Source organism: Engystomops pustulosus, chromosome 7 (genome assembly GCF_040894005.1).
Source record: "Engystomops pustulosus chromosome 7, aEngPut4.maternal, whole genome shotgun sequence".
Taxonomy (NCBI): Eukaryota; Metazoa; Chordata; class Amphibia; order Anura; family Leptodactylidae; genus Engystomops; species Engystomops pustulosus.
Genome location: NC_092417.1, coordinates 19909589 through 19935313, shown reverse-complemented (window position 1 = coordinate 19935313; position 25725 = coordinate 19909589). Strand labels below are relative to the sequence as shown.

Below are 25725 nucleotides of genomic sequence, written 5' to 3'. Positions count from 1 at the left end.
TCCTTTGTGCTCATACCCTTGCCAAACCGTCTTGGTTCTTCTTTGGGTATTATGCTAATTGATGCCTAAAATTTTCGCATTTAAACAGTTAATTCTCGAGTCGACCCTAAATTTTAAACTGAACAAAAATATTTAGCTTGGGGGAACAGCATCTACCTAAGTTTATGGACTATCTTGAACTCACTAATGTCACTCCTTGTGGTTCACTATAGTGTCCATAACTGCAAAATTACTTCCCTTGAATAAAGTTCATGATAATGATAAAGTGAAACACTTTGGAAGTGGATTGGGTGTTGTCAAGGATTGCCAAAATCTTCCACCATGAAGCTCTGCCATTCAAAGGACACAATGGGGCACATTTACTAAGGGTCCGTGGACCGCATTTCCGTCGGGTTTTCTCGACTATTTCCGTTTTGCATTGCATTTAACAGGGGTTTTTGGCGCACGCGATCGGATTTTGGTGCAATCGCGAGGACTTTCTTGCGACACAAATTGGGGGGCATGGCCGTGGGACAACCCGACTGATTCAGACTAAACGTGGGATTTAAAATTAAAATTTTTTCGTAAGACAATGCACTTACATGCACCGGGAAGAAGAAGGTGAACTCCGGGGGACCTGAGCGGGGAAGCAACACATGCAGGATCGGGCGCACAATCTTAGTGAATCCCGCCGGACTTCATCCTCGTCGGACAACGCACCTCAGGGATCGCGACAGGACCGGGTAAGTTAATGTGCCCCATTATTTCCATACTTCATTAGATGTTGTCGTAGAGTCAGGAATAATTCATTTATCTTCTGCTGAGGGCCTGAGAATTGATCCTCAATTCTGTGTAAATTAGATTATCCTACGGAGAAAAGTAAGACACTGATGGGTATCACAAAAAATGTTGTTTCAAGACAAACCAACTTGAACGAACCCTCCCACCCCCACCCAACCCCGATGTCTCCACCGTCTTAGAAGGATGGAAGGTTTACTATTGACCTGGATGTTGAGGTTATAGTCTATTTGATACCTAACAAACTGGGTCTATAAGATGGAGGATGTTGGCTTTACTTTTAGGCTAGAATAATATTTGAATTAAAGGGGAACATATTTTAGTTTGAAAGCTCATATAAAGCTTTGCTCTAGTACAGCACAGATCTGGTTGAACTTTTCAACAAAATTATGGATCTGAATTGCAAACCCTCAGATGAAATTCCCGAAGAATTCTGAAGGAAGCCTTTTGCTTCATAGGGTTTGTATACTACAATGGACAGAAGCGTGGTCTTCTACCGAGGGTTGAGAGTTGCAACTATTATGAGGAACAACTGGATTCCATTGGGATAAAACAGCAGATAATTAAAGCAGATGATCAGTGGGGGATCACCTTTACAGAGAACCCCAAAAATATAAAAGTACTGTGCAAACTGGATAACACCTTCAAAAACATAAATAGAGGTAACAATGACCTTACGGAATAAAAATTACATTCCCTAACAATGAAGGGCTAAGTGTTTGTTTGTCCTTGTCATCATTTCTTGTTGGCAATTTAAGGGACATGGAAAGAGAATGGATACTTGAAAAGTTTCCACCACATATGAGGGGCCCCTATACACAAGAGAGGAAAATTTGCGACAATTTTGGGTCTAAATGACTATTTTATGTATGTTTGAACCATCTGCCCTTCCACATCAATAATTACGGAATGAAGGGTCAGGTATGATAAACCTCATCTTGACAAATCCATAGTTGCACATGAAGATGAGCCACTGGCTGTCACGGGTGACCCCGCAATCCATGTCTCGGATAGCGTGTGCTGCCCGGCCCCGGTCCGTAGTCATGGCACGGGTACCCCCGCGATCCATGTTGCGGGTTGTGGGTGCACCCGTGCTCCGCTGTCTGCTGCCGCTGCCCCCGCTCCCCCAGGTCACTACTTACCTCTCCCGGCTCCTGATGGCTCCATCACGGTCCCGTCCAGGCCGCAGGTCTGTCTCTTGACTAGGCTCCGCGCTCCTGTTGCTAGGGCCCGCGCGCATACAAGAATATAAAGGGCCAGCCGTCCTTCTGAGGTCCTGCCAGCTGTCCTTCTGAGGTCCTGCCATCCCGAGGTCCTGCCATCCCATGGTCCTGCCATACTATGGTCCTGCCTTCCCATGGTCCTGCCTGCCCTGTGTCCCTGCCTGCCCTGTGTCCCTACCTTGGCTGCCTAGTAGCACCCGTGGAGCGACCTGGTGGCTCTCCGACGCTTAGCGGCGGGCTCTTGCAAAGGCCAGGAGTCCACTTAGACCCTGCTCCTGGGTTGCAGCTAGCATAGTTATCCCCCGCGGTGGTCCAGGGAGTCCACAGACTTTAGCCCCAGAGACTCTTCCCGCACCCCAGTGTGTGACACTGGCAAAGGTATCTGTGCATCAAAAAAGCATGAAACTAAAATATAAAATGTAGAAAGCTGTCCATTTGGTCTGGGGCTCTTTCTGTCACTCAATATAACTTTTTATCAAGTTTATGACCTAGAACCACTTTAGAAAAAAAAAAATTTTCACTTACTATTTCTTCTCTACCGGATTCATGTGACTTGTTATCTGAAATAAATAATACATCTAATAAATTCAAACAAATAATATATGTTATCAATAGAACATTTGTACTGATGTTGAAAATTATACACTTATATGTCCACTCCAAGAAGCCTCCGACTGTCCCAAGCATCACCAAAATAGGTGGAGTGCCCTCTATTCTTACAATCATTGGAACATATTGATCATTTTTTCTACAAAACTTTGCTCAATGTCCTCATTCTATAATGTAGAGTTCCCCCGTTGACAGGACTAAAGTAGGAAGCAATCATTTTCTGATTTACACTAGATAGTCGCCCCCCCTGCAAATTATTTGGCTAACCTAAATCTAATGTGTCTGCCTACCAGAGGAATAAGTTAAAGGACATCTACCGCCAGGATGAAGGATTGTAAACTGAGCACACTGGTGTGTGCCCCCTCTGGCAGGGTCTGCTCTCATTTGAACTTCTTATGTTCTTGTTTTTAAGAAAAATAAAGTCTTTAATAACTATGCAAATGCGCCCGAGGGGCTCCAGTCTCAATTAAAAGCTATGTAGCCTGGAGCCGCTTAGACTCATTTGCATAATTTTAAAAGCCTTTTTTTTTGTAAAACCCGGGGCACAAGAAGCTAAAGGAAGAGCAGATCGTGCAAGAGGGAGCACATACCAGTATGTCAGTGTGCTTGGTCTACAACCCATAATCCTACACCTTTTACTAGCATCTTCGGCCACCCCTGGTTGCGCATTGACAGTGTATTCATGTGTAAACAAATAATGCAAAAATAATTTTATTTACTCTAGTATACAGAGCATAAAACATGTATTCCTTGTTTCCTTCATTCCATAAGATATAAAAAATACTCACGGATCTTCTGTGTTCTTATTTGTTCTAGATGTTTGTAGATGACATATGCAAAACTGGCTAACATAAGGATGACTCCGCACAGGAGGGACATCTTCACCCAGGCCGGACATGAGGACAACGTCCCAACTACAACCAATGAAAAGGATTTATTCAGTGAACACTGCATGATCGGCAGGGGTGTAACTTATAGAGGTGCACAGGGGGCGGTCACATCCAGGCCTAGGAGCCTTTGAGTGCCAATAAACCATATTTTTCCATGTACATCAAGACCAGGATAAAGGATACATCATTGAGTTGAGTAGGACCAGGTTCAAATTTTACATTGGGACCCCACAGCTTCAGATTATCTATACTGTAGAAGCAGCACATGGATTCAGACAAAAAAAAACCCAGATTTTTTTTTTTGAGATTTTTTTATACATTTTTTATACACTACACATTGTAAATATTAAATAGGATGACATTCTACATCAACCAATATATATCCTTAGACCACCCTTCCTCCTACCAGTATCCCGCCCCTCCCCGGTCAGAGAGAGAGAGAAAAAACAAACAAAAAAAATAAAAAGCAAAAAAAAAATCCCATAACTTTTCCTTTTCTTTTCCCCTTTTTTCCAGTTTACCCTTTTCCCCCTTTCACTTGTTTACCAACCATTTCTTAAGCCATAAATCCCCTTTCCTCCTCTCACACAATTTAATTTTTTCAATTTTTTAAAATTTTTCCAGTTGAATTACTATTACTATACTCGAGTATAAGCCTAGTTTTTCAGCACAAAAAATGTGCTGAAAGCCCAAACTCGGCTTATACTCGAGTAAAAAAATATAGGTTTTACCAGATTTTTGTGGTAAAATAAGGGGTCTCGGCTTATACTTGGGTCGGCTTATACTCGAGTATATACGGTACCCAATAATTTATCGATGGAGCTCTATGGGATTTCCACCCTAATATCAATAGGTATCTGGCCACAGATAATGTGGTAGAAATCCAGTGTTTTTTGTAACCAGGGCCTATCAGATCCTCCATATTACCTAAAACCAATACCTCTGGCGTATTAGGGATAGCCAAACTCACGGTCTTACATATCTCAGTATGGACCAATTCCAAAAAATGTGATCACATGTTTACAGTTCCAGACCATATGGAAAAAATCAACAATCAACCCTGAATTTAAATTAATTGGTGGTATTTCCCGATCAGACCCCACCAGGCCAGACATCTCAACCACAGAGCCAGAATGTCAACTCTGCCACAAAACCTATTTTATTAGAAAAAACACATTCAAAATAATGTGCATTTTAAATATAGATTTACAATATTATCTCTTTATGTTAATTTAATTACCCTTCTGTGGTATCTCCCAATAAGCACTGATTGGGGTGGAGTTAAACCAGGCTTCACAGATCACTCTCTCTCCTTTTTGCCAGGTATTCCCAGGAAGTAAGATGGAATTGATGATGGTCCAGGTTCCATTGGGGGTCTTCAAAGAGATGGTCCTCCCCTTGATATGTATCCCAGATATATTCCAGTTTACATAGACATGTTGGGACGCTGTGTGTACTACACAAGCCAAGGGCATAGGAAATGAATGAGTGGTGCGCTCCAGAGGAGTAAGAAGATGGATGGTGGCATTGGAGACCAAAATATCTAAAAATATGAGTAGAAATAACAAAAAAACTAAATAAAAGAAGTTAATATGCACTTACGAGCCCAAAAAACTTTGAAACTAAAATCCGAGGAGTTATTAGACAGGATCCTTAAACTGGGGACATTACAGTATTTTTCGGACTATAAGGCGCACCGGTGTATAAGGTGCACCATCAATAAATGCCTGCTAAAACATCTAGGTTCATATATAAGGTGCACCGGATTATAAGGCGCACCTGATTATAAGGATGAATGACCAGCAGGTGGCAGACCTGTGCACAGTTCAAGGCAGCTGTTGTCTGTAAGTGCGGTTCATATATAAGGCGCACTGGACTATAAGGTGCACCGATGTACAAGGCGCACCATCAATAAATGTCTGCTAAAACATCTAGGTTCATATATAAGGCGCACCGGATTATAAGGCATACCATCATTAAATGCCTGCTAAAACGTCTAGGTTCATATATAAGGCGCACCGGATTATAAGGCGCGCCTGATTATAAGGATGAATGACCAGCAGGTGGCAGACCTGTGCACAGTTCAAGGCAGCTGTTGTCTGTAAGTACGGTTCATATATAAGGCGCACTGGACTATAAAGCACACCTTTGATTTCTGAGAAAATCAAAGGATTTTTAGTGCGCCTTATAGTCCGAAAAAAAAATACGGTAATTTTCATGGTTCGCTGTTATAAATAACCTTTCCATTGGAAAATTCTCCATATTTTCTCCATTATTTACACTAAATGATACAATATGGCTAAAAATTTAATAAAAACAATTAAAAAAAATAATAATTATAAAGGTGTAACCCCCTAATTGAGCCTCACCTGCCGAGATTACTGTTGTTGCATTATTAAAGACTTGAAATTGTGTTTCAAATACTGAGCAGAAATATCTCCCAGAATTCTCAGCTGTGAAATTGTCCACGACCAGATAAGAGATATTTGCCTTTGGCCGAGAAGATTTTTGCGAGTGATTTTTTACTTCAGTCCATTTGTGATGTTCTGTTCTGCGGTACCAGGTTACCAGTCTTGTTCCATTTGTGGCATTAGAGACACATGTGAGATTTAATGAGTTGCCGCGATCAACAAATACAACATCTTCAGGATGATAAGTCAATAGTCTAGTGAAGAAGACTGAAAAATACAATTATATTAGAAAAAATGGTACAACTTTTTCACATTTTGATGCCTGTCATTACAATATTGTCCATAAATTTGAAGATATCCATGATTTGGAATTTTACCTCGTTTAACAAAGGGTTAAAAAAACAGAATTTCTGAATTAAAGAATTTTCAAAATCCGAACATGTAAGCAAGGTGGTCAACAAGGATAGAAATGATCTACAAATTTGTTAAATGCAAATTTCTGCAAAGATTTTTTGTAATATTTGATAAATATTTAATAAGAAGTCGCATTTGTAACAATATGATTTTTCTCAAAAATATTAAACCGGGTTAGAAAAAAAAAAAGATTGAAAAAAAAATGTAAATGTAAATTGTAACATAGTATTGTTTAGAAGGAAAGATTTTTATAGAAGCTTTCATATTTAAAAAAAAAAAAAAAAAATATATATATATAGAGAGAGAGAGATTTTGGAATTGCTACATTTAAAGGGTTATTCTCGTCTGGACATTCAGTTTGAATTTAGTTTAATCCATCTGCCATATAGATACTTTTCCTCAATTGGATGTCCTTAAAAAAGTGAAGATATTAATAAAGCGTGTAAAGATATTTTCCGAAAAATATAGTTATGTGGTCGCTTAGAAAGAAAATTCTTGTCCTTGGATACGACCTCTGCCGGAGTGATTGTTCAAAGAACCAAATTGTTTTTACATTTGAAATTGACAGGAGTAATTGCATGTCCCACAGCCGTCCTGTGGTAGTAAATGCTGAATCTGGGTGGTCAGGAAGACACATGCCACAGGCCACAGCTGCCAAGGTGCGGGGTGGTTGTATCCATGGACAGCTATCTAGTTTCTAAGGGCTAACATGACTACTTTTATGGAAAATTATCTTCACATATTTTGTAATAACAAGCAATTAAAGAAATTTATATACAGGCGGTCCCCTACTTAAGGACACCCGACTTACACGCGACCCATAGTTACAGACGGACCCCTCTGACCTCTGGTGAAGCTTTCTGAATGCTTTTCTATAGTCTCAAGCTGCAATGATCAGCTGTAAGGTGTCTGTAATGAAGCTTTATTGATAATCCTTGGTCCCATTACAGCAAAAAAATGTTTAAACTCCAATTGTCACAGGGGCAAAAAAGTTTTTTGTCTGTATCTACAATTATAAAATATACAGTTTTGACTTACATACAAATTCAACTTAAGAACAAACCTCCAGAATCTATCTTCTACATAACCTAGAGACTGCCTGTATATGGCAGCTGAATTAAATTAAACACAAATGGCAAGGTAAAAACACCCCTTAAATCAGAAATGAACATAATTTTGTGGCAACAAAATCCAAACAAGTAAAAAAAATATAAAACCAAAAATAACAAAATAGTAAATTTACAAATTTGTTTGCCTGGTCTGAAAGTAAAATTACAGAATGTGATGAAAATTAATAAATATGTTTGTCCAATTAAAAAAAAATGTTATCCAATTTGCAGCAGAAGTGTAGTAAAAAAAATTGCACAAAGCAAAAATATTGCAAAAAAGCAGGCACTTATTATCTTTTTTAAATGTAATTTTTAAATTTTAATCACACAATAAAACATTCGAATTGCAATCTTTTCTAAAACATTGTTAAAGCAAAAGTTTAAAATGTCAACTTTGTCTTTAAGAGGGTTTTTTTTTTTAATCTCCTAAAAAAATTCTAGGAGAAGTATTAGAAATTATTTATTTAAAAAAAGTATTTATAATATAATAATAATTATAATAATAATATTATTATAATAATAATATAAATATAATTATAATAATAATATTTCATATTAAGTAGTTGATTAAGTATTCTTAATTTATTCTTTTTATATCTCGTCAGTGTTCCTAAAAATAATTCTTAAGATGATAATAAATACAGGCAGTCCCCGGGTTACGTACAAGATCAGTTCTGTAGGTTTGTTCCTAAGTTGAGTTTGTATGTAAGTCGGAACTGTATACTTTATCATTGTAATCCCAGTCAAAATTTTTTGGTCTCTGTGACAATTGGATTTTAAAAATGTTGGGTTGTCATAAGAACCAGGATTACCTATAAAGCTTCATTACAGACACCTGTGATAACTGTTACAGCTGATTATTGTAGCCTAGGACTAAAGTACAATAAATTACCAAAATCCAGAGGTCCGTTTGTAACTAGGGGTCGTCTGTAAGTCAGGTGTTCTTAAGTAGGGGACCGCCTGTAAATGATAGAAATAAAATAAATGAGTAACTTCTCACCTTGGACTATAACGAGCAGTAGAAGAGCCGGCATAGTGAGCGTTGGGCAGTAAGAGATGTACTCAGGACGGAATATGATTTGGTAAAAATATAGAACCTTCCGGAAATATACTGAGCCCTCCTCCTTCCGCTCCTTTGTGAGGTGTTAGAGAAAGTGTTGAATATATATCTATAAATAGCCAAGGTTTTAAGATACTAAATTCTTAAAGAAAAAAAATCTACTTCTGTTTTTTGCTCCACTGAAAAATCTGAAAATAGAGAAATACAATTTTTCAATATAACAATGTTAGGGAGATTAGTTTTTCCCGAGTTTTGTGAGGGTGTTCCAGGAATGCTGGACTCATACAAAGGCTCAATCATTTGCCGTAATCAGAGATGGGTGTTGGGTTGCCCTGTGATGACGGTGTTTCTGACCGGGCAAACACGTGGCATGTGTTGTTGAAAGCAAGGTCTACCGGGGCTGATGTGGAAGGCATACAGATGTGCTACCCGGCTCCAGAATACTTATTACTAGAGTGCTTTGCTAATAAGAGGTCTGGACACTTCCTTGCAAATGTTCTTTCATCTACACATACCACCACGTGGGGTAACACGTACACGAATCGGTTGGTGTAGTTTTGAAGCACGTAGTCTGGAACTTCTTACCAGTATAATCTCCTATGAACTTACAAGTCTAAACCATTTTCTCATTGCAGACAACACCCTTAGCTAATTTGTTCCTTCGATGAGATTCCAAGGAGCATGTGTTTTACTACAGTCTTCATGGAGTCGTAATTGTACCAGACCACTTTAGCTTAGGGCTAATCCAAAAGACATTGGGGCAGATTCGCGGTCCATTCGCGATCCAGCGGTGCGCTCTCTGCGGTGGATTCGGGTCTTCCGGGGATTTACTAAGGCAGTTCCTCCGACGTCCACCAGGTGTCGCTGCTGCGCTAAAGTTCCCCGAGGTCAGCCAGAATGCACCATCCTATACCTGGTGAAGGTAAGCGCATGTCCCTCGACACTTTTTTTTTTTCTTAAAGGCTGCGGTTTTTCGGAATCCGTCGGGTTTTCGATTAGCCACACCCCCTGATTTCCGTCGCGTGCATGCCGGCGCCGATGCGCCACAATCCGATTGCGTGCGCCAAAAACCCAGGGCAATACAGGGAAAAACGGCGCAAATCAGAAATATTTGGGTAACACGTCGGGAAAACGCGAATAGGGCCCTTAGTAAATGACCCCCATTATCCAAGTGACCATGTCGGTTTTTAACATTCAAGCCCAGGGATCTGGGTTTTGCCACAACAGGATCCCTCTCAGCGTAGTCCTCATGGATGTAAGAGCTGTCCTAGGTTCCTAGTCTCCATTCCAAGCAAAGGACAATGGCGAGGCTTTGACGAAGGCTTATCTGTTGTTGGGGCCTTCAAACTCTTGACAAACATAGTCCTTTAAAAATAGTCTTCTCTGATCTGGCCTCTGATCAAAGCTTGTGTTGTATTAACTTTTTTTGCAGAATAAATTGACACTTTAAGGTTCAATCCCTGCTAGAGTGACAGGGAGAACCTATACATGAGACTCCTAGCATAGGATGTGGTAGGACTAAGGTTATTAAGGAGACCAATTCTAAGGCCTGTGCTCAGTGTTTGGTGCTCTTTAAATGACAGTAGGCCACATAGCAGCTGTAGCTGCAGCAGCAGAAATTCACCACAGGCAACCACGTAGCACTATAAACCATGTACCCACCAGATGAGTCACACTGTTCACTGAAGCAGCTGGATGAGGCCTGTAGGACCTACAGCGCAAAGACTTTAGAAAAGAAGAAAGAAGGGCTACAGATATTAAAGGACATCTACCACCAGGATGGAGGATTGTAATCCTAAATTGTTATGCACTTTTTTTTAACATCATTTTTCAAGGAAATCTATAAAAAAGTAAAAAATGTGTAAAGATACTCACCTCCGCTCCTCTTGATGTTGATCATGGCGGTATCCTTCTCTAAGATTGACACGCCAGGATCACCTAGAAAAGAAACTTATAATTACCAGCCCAGAGCACAGGGATAAAATGTGCTCCGAGCTGCTAATTATGCATGTGTCGTTCAAGACGTCACGTGGGAGAGGGAGGCATCTATCACGCAGGAGGTATGAATTCAGCATGGGTGAGGGAGGCATCTATCACGCAGGAGGTATGAATTCAGCATGGGAGAGGGAGGCATCTATCACGCAGGAGGTATGAATTCAGTATGGGTGAGGGAGGCATCTATCACGCAGGAGGTATGAATTCAGCATGGGTGAGGGAGGCATCTATCACCCAGGAGGTATGAATTCAGCATGGGTGAGGGAGGCATCTATCACGCAGGAGGTATGAATTCAGCATGGGTGAAGGAGGCATCTATCACGCAGGAGGTATGAATTCAGCATGGGTGAGGGAGGCATCTATCACGCAGGAGGTATGAATTCAGCATGGGTGAGGGAGGTTCGGGGGTGTGCATAATTAGCAGTCCAGAGTGCTGGACATCTTGTCCCCACACTCTGGGTGGCTAATTATAATTTTTTTTTCTAGGTTATGCTTAAAGAGGACCCGTCATCCCAAATTAGTGCCCCCATCCAAACATACCTACTGAATCTACTTCCCGGCCCCTTTCTAATGCTGCCCATTTCAAAGTCCTGGCATTAATCAAACTTCAGTAATTGGCGCTATAGCATATGACACATAACATACTTGATGTCCGATTGACGGACAAGTAGTCCAGCTTATTCATTAGGAGGCCGTCCAGGCACTCCTCTTCTCCACAGGCCGCCACTCCCCCGGGCTCCAATTGTCCCGCTGTGCGCGCGTAGTAGAAGCCAGGAGCATGACGCCAGCAGCGCTTGCATGTAAGTGCTTGATCTTGCGACACAATTCAAAGTTAAATCCCGCTGTTTGTCCAAATCCATTGGATCGCATGATGTCGCATGAAAGCCGGCACCAATGCGCCAAAATCCAATCGCGTGTGACAAAATGTGGCCATGGGACCCTTAGTAAATAAGCCCCAATGTGCCTTAATAAAGAATGAAAAAATTGTGGTTCTATTAATAGAAGAATCCACCTTCTATTACCTTAAAGAGAACCTGTCAGGAAAATTAACCCCGTAAACTAAATATATATACATAAACTGCCATTAGAGAGCATTGCCTCTATCCCTTCATTGTCCCTCTACATGCCTGTAAACTTAAGCAATGAGGTCCTAAGGCTGTATGTACATTACCTGTGAGATGTCCAATGAGTCACACCCCCAGAGCTTGACTGACAGCCTGTATAATGATGTAATGACTCCTCCATGTGCTTCCTGGTGCTGGTGCCCCCTGCAGCCTGTGTGTATGAGATAATACTATACACATGACTGACAGCCCGTATAATGGTGTGAGGTATAATGGTGTAATGGCTCCTCCATGTGCTTCCTGGTGCTGATGCCCCTGCAGCCATGTTATAGCAGAACATGTCAGGTACTTGTGTTGCTGATGTCTGTGTCTCTAACATGTGTATAGAGAGAACATGTCAGCAGATAAAGCACAGACACTGGCAATGCTTTACTATACATTACACACAGACATGAGAAGGGGGAGCAGGGGTGACATCACTGCCTCTGACCATGTGACCAGCCTCATTTACCTAATAAAGAAAAGATGATTTTACAATGATTAATGTATGAATTGACTAGATAAAGGCTGGGATGGGATCCTTGTGAGCTGCTCCAACAGGTAGTGGTGACAGGACTAGTGGCAGAGACCTGATGACAGGAGTCCTTTAAGTATCTGATGGAGGCAGTTTGTTGTAAAGAACCTGGCAAAGTTACCTGAAAACTATGCAACAAATAGTTATCTGAGTCAGTCATCTACTTACACAGTAGTCTACCACCTTGTGAAATTATCCTGGATATGGTTTAGACTCGAGGATGAGGAATCAGGTACGTTGTATATTAGTGTAATGTATTTCAAGAATGGTCCAGCTCACCACAGAAGACTCATCAATTAGGTAAGTAGTACAAACCTGACTCTTCCGTGGTGAGCAGGATCATTCTTGAACCGCCTTAAACTTTGGTGGACAGGACTTTAGATCTGCAGTCTTGGAAGGAGTTCGTTTGCGTGGGCTGGCTAACCATATCCTTGTAGGCTATATTTTAGGATCATGAAAAAATCCCTGAGAACAGATAATGGTGGCCATGGTCTTCTAAATGATTGTGATTATTTTTATATGTACAGTTGGCGTGCTCTAGAGAAGTGTAAGAAGTCCATTTTCTTCTACTGACCCATTACAAGGTATTGACACAATTTCATCATGTAATATAAAAGAAACAGTTTAAGGTCAGTCTTTCACGTTGAGTTTGAAGATTAAGGAAGTTACTGGGGATTTCCTGTCTTCTGTCTTGGCTTCTAATAGATTTGTATTCTGCTCCTGCTCAACGTTCTAGCACCATGGTCCTTCCTGCTTGAGCCTCTCACACAGCCAATCCAGTTCCCTATGCTGGACTGAGGAGACCCAATCAGGTCAAAGAGTGCTGAAGAGGAGCTGGAGCAGAGGAGCGGGAATGTGTTATGCTAATCTTGATCACACGGCTAATAAAATTGGGAAGGGGGAAAGGTTCTGGTCTCCAGGACCTGAACCTTCAAAGTTCGGTATGAACCGAAACTTTTCGATTCAGGTCCGCTGAACACTACTGCCAACCAATTGCTATTGTATGTCATTATGCGATCAGTCAAAAAAAATTCTTTTATTCTTTAACTTTATTCATTTTAGGCTACAATGTGCATGAACTTTTTGTAATTTCTTCACTCTTACCTCCCAAAAGCTATAACTTTAAAAAGAAATCATAATAGGTGTATGAGGCTTACTTTTTGCAGGTTGAGATGAAATTCTGAATAGCAGCATTGGATACTTTTATTAACCTTTCTTTATTGTGTTTACCACGCAGTATAAATAGCATAAGTTTTCGTTTAAGATTTTAAGATCCATAACAATTTATTTTCTACTAATGGGACTCTGACTGGGCTTGTTTTTTGCTTGACCATTTGTAGCTTTCATTGGTTCCATTTTGAGGTTTGTTTCTTTCTGAAGTTGGCTAAATATTGTGCTGCACTTCTAGCTCCGGTCAGGAAAAATGTACATGATAATACCCAACATATTTCTTTTTTACATTTAATAATATTTTTTGATCTCTATAACATTTTCCTTTATTTTATTTTTTTACAAATCCAACATGGGGACTTGACTTACTGTCAGAGCCTATTAGGCATGTGCTTAGGGCAGACTCGTTCTGTCCAACTATGCCAGAATCAGTGGAAGGGCACCTAAAGTGAAATTCAGATTCGATGGAGGCAGTGAAATGTCCTCTTTCTTTTATTAGAAAAATTGTACTCTCACAATATATGAACCACACATACAGTATATAGTTCATACACAAAGCAGGGGTATTTATTACAACCAAACATAATTAATAACAAAAATAATCTGACAAAGAGTTTTTTCAAATGATCATTACACCATCTCAAAACCATACAAAAATATATAAAAAGGTACCAAAAAATCTCTATTAAATACAAATAAATTAATTGTGGGTGTGAAATTGTCTCTTCTAGTGACCGGTATTGTCATCATATTCCATAGATCACTTGATATAGATTTCTCCAACGTGCTGCTCTTCTTTCCCTCTCGCAGCAATCACTCATCGAGAGACAGATCTTACATTGATTTAGGTTGTGGCATAAAAAACCTAGAAATAATTACTTTTAGCAAATTTACTTTAAAAATGTAACAAACAATAAAAAATTTGGCTGTATCAATGAAGATGTATTTGGTCTTAAGCCCGTTGCCTGTGGTCCAACAGAGTTATTCCGTGCCCTTTCAGGATTTACTGGACCAAACCACCTAGAATCTCCGAACTGAACTCAATGGGGGTCATCTACTAAGGGCCCGATTCACGTTTTCTCGACGTGTTACCCGAATATTTCCGATTTGCGCCGATTTCCCCTGAATTGCCCCGGGATTTTGGCGCACGCGATCGGATTGTGGCGCATCGGCGCTGGCATGCACGCGCCGGAAATCGGGGGGCGTGGCCGAACGAAAACCCGACGGATTTGGAAAAAACGCCACATTTAAAAAAAAAAATCTGTTACGGAGCTTGCACTTACCTTCACTCAGCCCGGCTCGGTGTATTCCAGTGCGTTCCGATGCTTTTTAGCGCAGCAGTGACATCTGGCGGACGGCGGAGGAACTACCTTAGTGAATCCGAATCGAGCGCAGAGAACGCGCAGCTGGATCGCGAATGGGCCGGGTAAGTAAATCTGCCCCAATGAGTCCATTTAGTTTTGTTTGGCAGTTTTTGGTTTAGTAAAGTGCACAGAGAGGGAAGAAGAGCAGCAAGAGCTTACTTTTTGTGGCCAAGAGAGGATGGGGGGTTTGATCCTATTGAGAGGAAAAGTTCCAAAATGTTGTAGATTCCGTAGGAGGGTGGGTCATTGTTCAGAATTTTCAAGGTCAACACATTCCTTTGAGTCTCTAAGATACTTCAGTGTCCTCAACAAAATCGATTGGACTGTGCAAGATATATTTCTGATGAAGAAAAAAGGAGATGCTTAAAATATCTAAAAATTATATCTAAGAAATAAAAAAAAAGTCTTAAAATATCTAAAAATGTACCTTAAAAGAAATGCATCACCCAAATCCAACATGATTAACAAGGGACACTTACTCAGAGATATAGGCACAGTGACTGTGATAATCTTCTTATATTTGTTATTATTATTATTATTTATATCAATGGCCTCCTTCCTCCTAAAAGAGCCCTTCTGGTTCAATAGAATTATTTTAAAAGTTGGTTTTAGAAGGAAGGAGGCCATGGATAACAAATATAATGTTACCACTGTCACAGTGTCTGGATCTATGAGTAAGTGTCCCTGGTTTTTAGCAAACATTTGTTCATCAATAAACTAAATTTGCTGAACAGTAATTGTCACAAACACGGGGTACCTACTCTATGGAGTCCCAGAATTTAGGCCTTAAGCTCCGACCACTTCCACAAAATGGTGTCCTAATGCTAAATTTACTCCACGCAATCTCGGCACCAAGTATAAGCTGCCCCCACCCATGAGTTACTTACGCAAAGAAGGCCGTAGGCACCTCAAACACAAACAGACAATGCAACCTAATGATTTACACAGCACATACCCTCACTTCTTACAATAAGTAAAGTAATTTCCTTCGGAAACTCAGATTCTTTAAGGCTACAAGCAGAGGCTTATTAAAGGTAACACTTTAATATACATAAAAATACAGTACACTCAAAAACACAATTGTCAGACAAAAATTTAAAAAAAGTTAAAAACAATACACATACAATACTTACAAACAGTTAGAGAAAGCGGAAATAAAAAAACTCTTGCTATGGAAATAGGTAGAAGTTCCTTGGCCCAAAGACAGGACATGGAGAGCGATCCAGTCTTCTAATGAATAGAATCCTCAGAACGGAACATTGCTTCCAATCAACCGGGCACCTTATTACCATTTACCCCATACCAAACTCGGGGTGTCTAAGCCTAACATTAGGGGTGTTCTGAAATTGGCTGGGTTCCCCTGCTGCTAGGCTTCCAATACTTGGTCTAGGAGTGTATCTAGATCCTATAACTGTCACATGTAACTTGGAACCCATATTTATGAATTATGCCCAGTTATGGACAGCTATGATATTTCCCATTGTCTGAGTTTTGGAGGGAAGGCAACACACAGGTCCCCTGTTCCTTTGATCTCTTTTGGGGTCATTTACTTACCTGGTCCTGTCACGATCCAGCAGCGCGTTCTCAGTGGAGGATTTGGGTCTTCCGGCGATTCACTAAGGCAGTGTACCCGATGTCCACCAGGTGGTGCTGCTGCGCTGAAGTCCGTCGGATTGCATTGAAGTTCACCGTCCTATCTTGGGTGCAGGTAAGTGTGTGTCAAGCAATACTTTTTTAAAAAAAATGCGGCTGTTTACCAAATCCTTTTGGTTTTCTTACGGCCACGCCCCCGATTTCCGACGCGTGCAACCCGGCGCCGATGCTACACAATCCGATCGCATGTGCCAAAATCCCGGGCAATTCAGGGAAAATCGGCGCAAATTGGAAATATTCGTGTAACCCGTCGGAAAAATGTGATTCAGGCCCTTAGTAAGAGGTGTGAATTTCTGCACTTTCTCTGTGGTCAGAGAGGAGTATCCTGTGGTGTTGGCTCCAGCTAGTCCAGCTGTAACAGTAATCAACATTTGTTCCTCTAGCCAGTCATAAATTTAATAGAAAAAAATGAAACACAAACAAATGTGCAATATTATCACAGTAATAATGGACAAATCTTTGTGAAATATGTTACCTGTTCATTAATGATAACGATGTGACAGGTGGATACAGACCAGGGATATGCACAGGAAAGCTGCTGCCAGGCTGAACCTCAGAGGCAGATGACATCCTATAGGCAAGAGGAAGATTACAGACTTATAATAGTCAATGTATTATAGAAACGAATGCATTATAAATGAAAGAGAACCAAACCCAAAATAAAGACTTACCATATATACTCGAGTATAAGCCAACCCAAGTATAAGCCGAGGCCCCTAATTTTACCACAAAACCTGGTAAAACCGATATTTTTTTTTACTCGAGTATAAGCCGAGTTTGGGTTTTCAGCACATTTTTTTGTGCTGAAAAACAAGGCTTATACTCGAGTATATATGGTACTTAATAACTATGGCTAAAAATCATTGCCCTTATCCCAGAATGGTTCCTTTCCATGGATGTTACAACATCACCTAATGTGAGTCCAATCACACTGATTGAGTCCTGCATATTAATATTTACTTGCCCTGTCCTGCCTCCTTGTTCCTGATTGACAGGGCTATGATATTCTGCTGTAGGGAGCATTGAAAGAGAAATCTAATTGGTCACTTAAAGTCATATAACCAGCATGATGCCATCTAAGGTCCTGTTACATCTGCAATGTCTAACCCTATGTATGTATCTGATCACATAAAATCACAGCAGCCTCCATGGAAGATGGGGCAGATTGGAAGTCCATGAAGCCAGCTGTGATTTTATGTATTTAGATATAGGCATGGTGTACAGATATCCCAAAAAAATGCAATGAGGCGGCACTCCGGTAAGTATAAAGGTGATCTTTATTCACCCATGGCAAAATAAGGTGCAACGTTTCAGCTCATCCATAGAGCCATTATCAAGCATGGATAAGCTGAAACGTTGCACCTTATTTTGCCATGGGTGATTAAAGATCACCTTTATACTTACTGGAGTGCTGCCTCATTGCATTTTTTTTGGATATCTGACCTTACAAACTGGTGGATCTGATTTGTTGGAGGCGTGCAGCCACCATTGGACTTGATCCATTATACTCGCTGCGCTGCTCCACAATCAGACTGTTTGCATTGTGTTCAGTTTGCTAATGTCAGGAGGCTAATGTCAGAGACAGACAGTCACTGGAATGAGAGTGTCAGAGACAGACAGTCGCTGGAATGAGAGTGTCAGAGACAGACAGTCGCCGGAATGAGAGTGTCAGAGACAGACAGTCGCCGGAATGAGAGTGTCAGAGACAGACAGTCGCCGGAATGAGAGTGTCAGAGACAGACAGTCGCCGGAATGAGAGTGTCAGAGACAGACAGTCGCCGGAATGAGAGTGTCAGAGACAGACAGTCGCCGGAATGAGAGTGTCAGAGACAGACAGTCGCTGGAATGAGAGTGACAAAGACAGACAGTCGCTGGAAGAGACTGTCAAAACAGTTTATAAAAAAGGGACGGTCAGTGACAGTCCGACACAGTTTATAGATTCATATAAAACATTTTTTTAACCTATTCTATTTTGTTGTAGCTAAGGGCAGATAACAGGGGAGCACTGGGATCTGTGGCTAGTATAACATACAATTGGTGGATGTAAGGGAAACAATGTTAAGCTGTTAGAAGGGTGTCAGTTAGTTAATAGGGTTCTATAGGAATCTGTCAGTAGCTGTATATGTCAAAATGTGGTGACAGGTTCTCTTTAAGAAAAAAACTTGGAATACACTAAAGTATTTAACCCTTTTCACTTAAAAGTTGTCTACTTCCTGTTAGTGGAATAGATATAGGACTCTCAGTGGTCCATCTAACAAGACTTCCATCTCTTTCATTGTATGGCAGGCTATACATCATAAATTCTCCCTTACTCTCTGCACTGATATTTATGACATGTTCCCCTCCCATCTCAAGAAGCCATTATTTTATCATGACAAAAGTGGCAGACAAGTAAGGGAGGCTGAGGTAAAGAATGTCCCTGCATGACTTATAGTATTCTCCATCACATATATGTTACCTCTTACTTGTGTCATATTCATACCAGCATTATTAGTTACGGCACAGAACTGCTCTATATAGACAGAGGCACTCTCCTGGTAGACTGGGTTCTGGGCTGTACACAGGAATTCCATGTCCTGGTGCTCCGGTGGTAACAATACATGGATAGTACTTCCAGTATTATATGGCCGATACTCAGAATTCTTGCGTCTAGATTTCCAAGTATAAGTAAAATCTGGTGTGATTGGTGGGGCTGAACAATCGAGAGTAATATTACAGTAATCTGTGGTGTTTTCCTTCCATTCAGTCCTTATAGTCGGGGAGGGAATCGCTTCTGTAATATAAAAAGAGACAAAGAAAATGAAGGATCTAAGTAACTTTTGTACTTGCAAGACTAAGTGAGACTCAATGTTGTGCTATAAGTGAGAAGAGTAAAGCACAACGTGTAAGAAAAAATTGTATAAGAAAAAATTTGCAAAAACTTTCTAAACTTTAAAGGATGAAGGATTGTACACCAAGCACACTTACATACTGGTGTGTGCCCCCTCTGGCAGGATCTGCTCTTCTTTTAGCTTATTAAGTTCTTGTTGGTATTTAAAAACAAAAACGTTTTAGAAATGTATGCAAATAAGCCTGAGGGGCTCCAGGCTCCATTGAGTTTGGAGCTCCTCAGGCTCATTTGCCTAATTTTTTTAACTTTTTATTTCAGAAAAACAAGGGCATATGAAGTTAAAAGGAGAAAGGATGAAGAAAGTGTGCTTAGTTTACACTCCTATATCCTGGTGGTAGATGTCCTTTAAGGGAGACTCTACAAGACAACTCCTTTATAAAATGAAATCCTTGGGATCATTTGATTGACCCTGATTCTTATGGAATGATATAGCCAGCTACATAGTTTTGCCACAGTGGCCACTACTGGAGAACTGAAGTATTACATTTACAATTTATTTGGTTACGATGTAAGAGTACAGGCGGTCCCCTACTTAAGGACACCCGACTTACAGACAACCCATAGTTACAGACGGACCCCCTCTGCCCACTGTGATCTATGGTGAAGCTCTCTGGATGCTTTACTATAGTCCCAGACTGCAATGATCAGCTGTTAGGTGTCTGTAGTGAAGCTTTATTGATAATTCTTGGTCCAATTACACCAAAAATTTTGAAACTCCAATTGTAACTGGGGCAAAAGAAAAAAAAATGTCTAGAACTTCCATTATAAAATATACAGTTTCGACTTACATACAAATACAACTTAAGAACAAACCTCCGGACCCTATCTTGTATGTAACCCGGGGACTGCCTGTATATTCACAGCCTATTACATCTTAAATAAAAATTTCACATGAATTTCACATGAATTTAAAGGATGTTTTTATTCAAAAACATCCTTTAAATTCATGACAAGGGGAATGGAAACCCAGTTCTTTTAATTTTTGGGGGATCCCAGGAGACAAGCACCTCATAAGTCAGTATATTCCGGCCATTGATTGATATGGTTGTTACAGCCTTGTTAAGTGCATCAGGCTGTCCTGTGATACCAGACACAAGTTGTGGGGACATGTGACACCGTTCCAAGAAGAAATCCACATTTTTAAAGACAAGGTGGATCTTTGATAACTTAACTGCAACTTTACACAAGTCCATCAGTCCAGAAATCAGCCAAATAAACCACCAGCAGTATGTTGTCAAGCAGCTGAGCAGCTTCTAGATGATGTTTCTTTCATGGCCTGGTGTGGTGGCATCATGCAGAAAACCAACTTTGGTTGGGATGTAAATTGGTTTTATGAAGTCAAGGAGGCGGAGAGTTAAACATTGAAGTCAATATTTCCCTGCCTTTAAAATTCCCCCTTCACTGGAATTGATAGTCCTACTTCCAGGGACATCATTGGTCAGATCTCCTGTAGTCTGTGCATGATGTCAATCCCATGGTAGGAGTTGTTCAGAGACAGGGAGAGCTTGACTTCAGTGTAAAACTCTCTCTTGGCTTTATACATCTAACTTGAAAGTTGATTTTCTGGATGAGACCACTACCATGGGTCATGAAAGAAACATGATCTGGAAGGTGTTCAACTACTTGACAACATACTGGTAGTGGTTTATTAGGCCAATTTCTGATGACAGGTTCCCTTTAAATACTCAAGAGGTGCTATTCTCTAGCATATATCTTGGTTTTGGTTTTGGGCTACACCGCTATCCACACAGACTTACCATACACAGTGAGCTTGAATGACACCCTGTGGATCTGCTTGTTGGTGAGTATAATTTCGGCTTGGTATTCCCCAGTATCCCTCAGGCTCAGAGGTTCTATGACTATAGCTGTTCCATTTTTGACCGTTTTAATACGGTTATTGAATTGGTTACTGTAGAACAAAAGTTTCATATTCCCAACTTCTGCCATCTTAACCATCACGTTTCCAGACTTAAATTTCCAGACGGTTTCTTGTACAGGATGTGGGAGGTGCAGGTGGGCGGACAGTTCTACAGAGCGGTTCACCACGCCCAAAACCAGCGTAGGCTCTTGATTGGCTGTAGGAAAGAAATGAGTAGTAAATAACATTTATGGCCTTAATTTAACTGACCTTTCACTTGTCTGTCTTGGAGAGTTGTCTGACAACGTCTATGGCCAACAGTAACAAAAAGGTAACACCATGTTACCATGATCCGGAATAACCTTGAATCATTAAAAGAAAAGCTATCCCGGCACTACTCCACAGACTTGAACGGCATAAATTGTAAAAATCTTCTTTTATTGGATCAAAAAACAGAAAAAAACACGTTTCCAAAAAGACCAACATCCAGACCTACGCGTTTCGGCAGTCACGACTTATTCATGGTGTAGAATTCATGGTTTTATAAGCTATACCTTATCTGTTCTTTTTGATAAACTTTTGTTTTCATCTTAATGCAAATTAGGTTTCTGGCGCACCAGGGGCGGAGTCTTGTCTGACAGTACATTGATTTTCCACTGCCACACCCTGCGGGAGATTTATCAGTAGTGTCTGAGAGCAGAACTGTTCAAGTTTCCCATGGAAACCAATCAGAACTCAGCTTTCATTTTATAAACAGCTGCGGGAAACATAGAGCAGAGCTCCGATTGGTTGCCAACTGCTCTGCTCACACTGATAATTCTCCTCACTTGTTTCTATGAGAGATGTCAATGATTGAGACTTGGGGGAGTGCTGTGTATAGCCTCGCCCCCAGTTCACTGGGATTATAATTTGCATAAAGATAAACATGGAATTTTCTCTGCAACTACAGATCTCTTGGGATGAGGAAAAGTATGTTTGGAAACCGTAAAATGAGTCCAAAAAATTCTGGTCTTTACTTGTGGGGGATTTTGAACCCAGAGTCCCTTTAAAGGGCACCTACCAACCCGATTCTACCTATAAAGGTAGAAGGGGTGGTAGGTGGATGAATGGGACGTGAGGATAGCCCTTTTTTGGGCTAATCCTCACGTCTCGGTTGTCTTTTAGAAAACCTTTATGCAGGCATATGTAAATTTTTTTATGCGGCTACTGGGGAGCGGAGTAGCCGGACATGAGGCTACTAGTCGCGGCTACTCCACGCCCCAGTAGCCACGTTACTCCGCCTACCATTTAATCTTCGGCCCTCGACCTAGTCCCCGGCGTTCTGCGCATGCGCAGAACGCAGGCCCTCGGCTGCGCGGCCACGGCTCCGGGGCCAGAGCTACTGCGCATGCGCAGAAGGCCGCAGATGCCGGGGGACTCGGACGAGGGCGCACAGCTGCGAGGAGCTGCTCGCCGAAGATTAAATGGTAGGCGGAGTAAAGAGCCGCATAAAAAAAATTACATATGCCTGCATTAAAGTTTTCTAAAAGATAGCCGGGACGTGAGGATTAACCCAAAAAAGGGCTATCCTTACGTCCCATCCATCCACCTACCACCGCTTCTACCTTTATAGGTAGAATCGGGGTGGTAGGTGCCCTTTAAGTCAACTTTTACTTGACTATGTTAATTCTGTGATTACGGACTGTATGTTTGCTGTCATTAATGATACAAATCCTACGAAGGACTACTGTACCGTAATAAAAACACTGAGCAAGTCCCTCATAAGGAAAGACTTTTCAACTCAACCGGTAATTCTAAGTCCTGTTCACACCTTGCATCTGAATAGGTGCATGAAGTCATAATCCAATCATGACTAAGACGAATTGCGTCAGAACGCGCTGAAACGCGTTGATCGTTTGGCTCTGCTCTGTGCTTTTTATGTGGACCTTACATTACAATAAAAAAAACCTGTTCTTAAAACTATTAAGGATCCCAGTTGTGTCAGACACCAACTTTCACAAAATGAAAATATGATTAGGTTACCGGAACGTTAGTGGGATGTACCATCGGGGGAGATTTATCATAAGTCTTTTATAGCAGAACTGCTCTAGTTGTCCAGGGCAACCAATCAGAGCTCAGCTTTCATTTCCCCACAGCTGTTTGTAAAATTAAAGCTGAGACGTGATTGGTTTCCCTGGGAAACTAGAAAGTTTTACCTTTAGGAACTTGATGATAAATCTCCCCCATAGAGTCTATAAGGTCCAGTTCTATGCACAAAATCATGGACGACATATTGGGGGTCATTTATTATATGTGTCGCCGGGTCTTGCTATTTGTTTGTCTAATTAGACTCCAAAAAAGTGACTGGATACTAGAGGCGCAAGAAAAGTGTTGAGATTCAAAAGCTATGCCCCAAATTGAATGACAAAAAAAAAGCGTGAGTGTTGTAAAAAAAAAAGCACAAGGCGCAGGAACAAAGAAAAAAATCTGTCCGAAGGATGTCGGAAATGAATAATAAATGTGAAGGTAAAAACATATCTGAAGGTAATATCCACAACAATTTTATTTTGTATGAATTTACCATAAAGGGCAGGTCCATGGGTGATTTAGTCAAAAAAATTTAAAAAATATTGAGTGATTTTTTTACATTTTTGAATCATACATACATATATATGGAATACACAATATATATGACCTTATATATGACCTTATATATGACCTTGTTAAAGGGATGTTTTAATGGGCGAGCGCAAGTCCCCCTATTAATGCCCTTACAGGACGGAGCGGCCATACTGTAAGAAAAGGGCAGGTCCACTACAAATCACTGGGGCCAGGACGTTGGAGCTACGGCAAAAAAATAGCCTTTAAATGTGTCATTATATTCCTGTATTAATTGTCCTTTGTATATATATATATATATACACAGTATATAGAACAGATGAAATTGGCATTAAATTCAGTTTCCTGAGACCCAGACGACGAACATCTCAGTAAAAAAAGGAAAAATATATATAAAGATACAAAAAAACCTTTCCATTTTTATGGATTTTACCCACATTTTTTGCCATATCTGCTACATGATGTATTAGAAATTCCCGCATGGCCACTTACCTGAAGCCAGGAGCAGGAGAGGCACCAGCACAGCGAGTAGTTCAGAGGTGGCGTGCATCATCCTCTCACTGCTGTACAAACACAATAAATGAAAGCGTACTTCCCCACCGTGACCTAAACATTACACAACAACCCCCCCCCCCTGCTCAGTCACATGGTACATTCTATCCACTTTGTGGTTTATTCACCTACATAAAAGTATAATATCAATTCTGCATTTACAAATGAGTCATTTCCTGTAAAACCTGTGTCCTAACCAATTCTGTGCCCCATACTCTGGAATTATTATCCAACGATTTAGTCTCCTGAGCAGTAACTGATGGTTTAGCCCTCTGCAGGCTCCTCCCCCGAGGAACATAAAATGATAATCCCTTGCCCCTGGACTGTGTGTTTTTAAAGGGATTGAGATGCAATTACCTGCACAGTCCATAGATAAGTGTGGTGCTGTTTCAAACAAGGTTTTTCTGTTCTTGAATATCAGAGACTGTAAGACGCATGCAAATATCCGAGTAATTCTGAAAGTACTCCCGTAGGGGAATAGACCTGTTCCTGGCACTAACGAGGCATTGGTGGGACTAGCATCTTATTTCAGGTCACCTCACAGCAAATATCAGACCCACAAGAGGGTGCCATGATCATTGAGAGTTCTCTCCAAGACAGTGTCCTGCTTAAAGTTACGGAAAATAGTTATGGAGCTTAAAGGGGTTGTTCCATGAAAGACAAATATCCCTTATCTGCAGTATAGAGAATAAATTTTGATCACTTGGAGTCAACCTATGGGTCTCTCCAGCGATTGGTCGAATGGTGGACTGAGAGTCCTTAGCCCCTTCTGGAGCCCCAATCTTCATGAATGATCTTTGTTCCATTCACTGCTATGGGGCTTTGCAATAACGTTCAAAGTTTACAAAGTGGCCACCGTACAGGAGCTCAATTATTCTATCCATATGGAAGACTCTATTAAATTAATCACTTGAAGTCTCAACAATTGGACCCCAGTGATAAAACACTTAACCTCAATCTTAATAGGTTTCAAGTGTCTTTCACAAGATGATCCCTTTAGGAGCTTACCGTATACATTGTATACATTGAACACAATGATAACTCAGTATACATTAGGCTCCCTCCAGTGGTGGCTGCAGGCGGTTATTTATATTTGTGTATACAATATGCTGAGTATTTGGAGCTATGTATCAAAAAATATTCTTACTGGCCCCTTATAAACACATTTAAAGAAACAATTATAAAAAAAGCATCTTATTATTAAAAAAAATACTTTTTTTCCTGATATAACTTCCTGTACTTCAATATCAGAATTCCTAAGAATCCATAGTGCGGTGCACTGAATAAGGACTTCAAGGCTCATGGTGTGAACATCATAATGACCCTTATTGTTTGTGACAGTGTAACCTTCACAATCTGACCCTCATAGTCTGACCTTGACAATGTGACCCTCATGGTATGACCACCTCATAGTGTGCCCCTCATAATGTGACCCTTATAGTCTCACACTCATAATGCACAACTATGCATCTACTACACCTATATTGGGGGAGCAGCCTCCATAGTTGCCCCCT

General features: G+C 40.7%; 2 protein-coding genes across 2 annotated transcripts; both read right to left on the bottom strand.

The window, feature by feature from the left end:
• Positions 1 to 613: 613 nt before the first annotated feature.
• LOC140068686 (uncharacterized) lies at positions 614 to 8491 on the bottom strand. Its single transcript, XM_072114071.1, has 6 exons — positions 8434 to 8491; positions 5869 to 6177; positions 4740 to 5042; positions 3398 to 3523; positions 2526 to 2560; positions 614 to 846 (listed from the first exon to the last, which is right to left on the bottom strand). The coding sequence occupies exons 1-6, from the start codon at positions 8465 to 8467 to the stop codon at positions 790 to 792; spliced, it is 864 nt and encodes a 287-aa protein (XP_071970172.1). The 5' UTR covers positions 8468 to 8491; the 3' UTR covers positions 614 to 789.
• A 6202-nt stretch (positions 8492 to 14693) lies between these two features.
• Positions 14694 to 24224, bottom strand: LOC140068685 (SLAM family member 5-like). Its single transcript, XM_072114070.1, has 5 exons — positions 24152 to 24224; positions 20961 to 21278; positions 18772 to 19086; positions 16789 to 16884; positions 14694 to 15000 (listed from the first exon to the last, which is right to left on the bottom strand). Exons 1-4 carry the CDS (start codon positions 24210 to 24212, stop codon positions 16796 to 16798), a joined length of 783 nt encoding a protein of 260 aa, XP_071970171.1. The 5' UTR covers positions 24213 to 24224; the 3' UTR covers positions 14694 to 15000; positions 16789 to 16795.
• Between the last annotated feature and the right edge of the window lie 1501 nt (positions 24225 to 25725).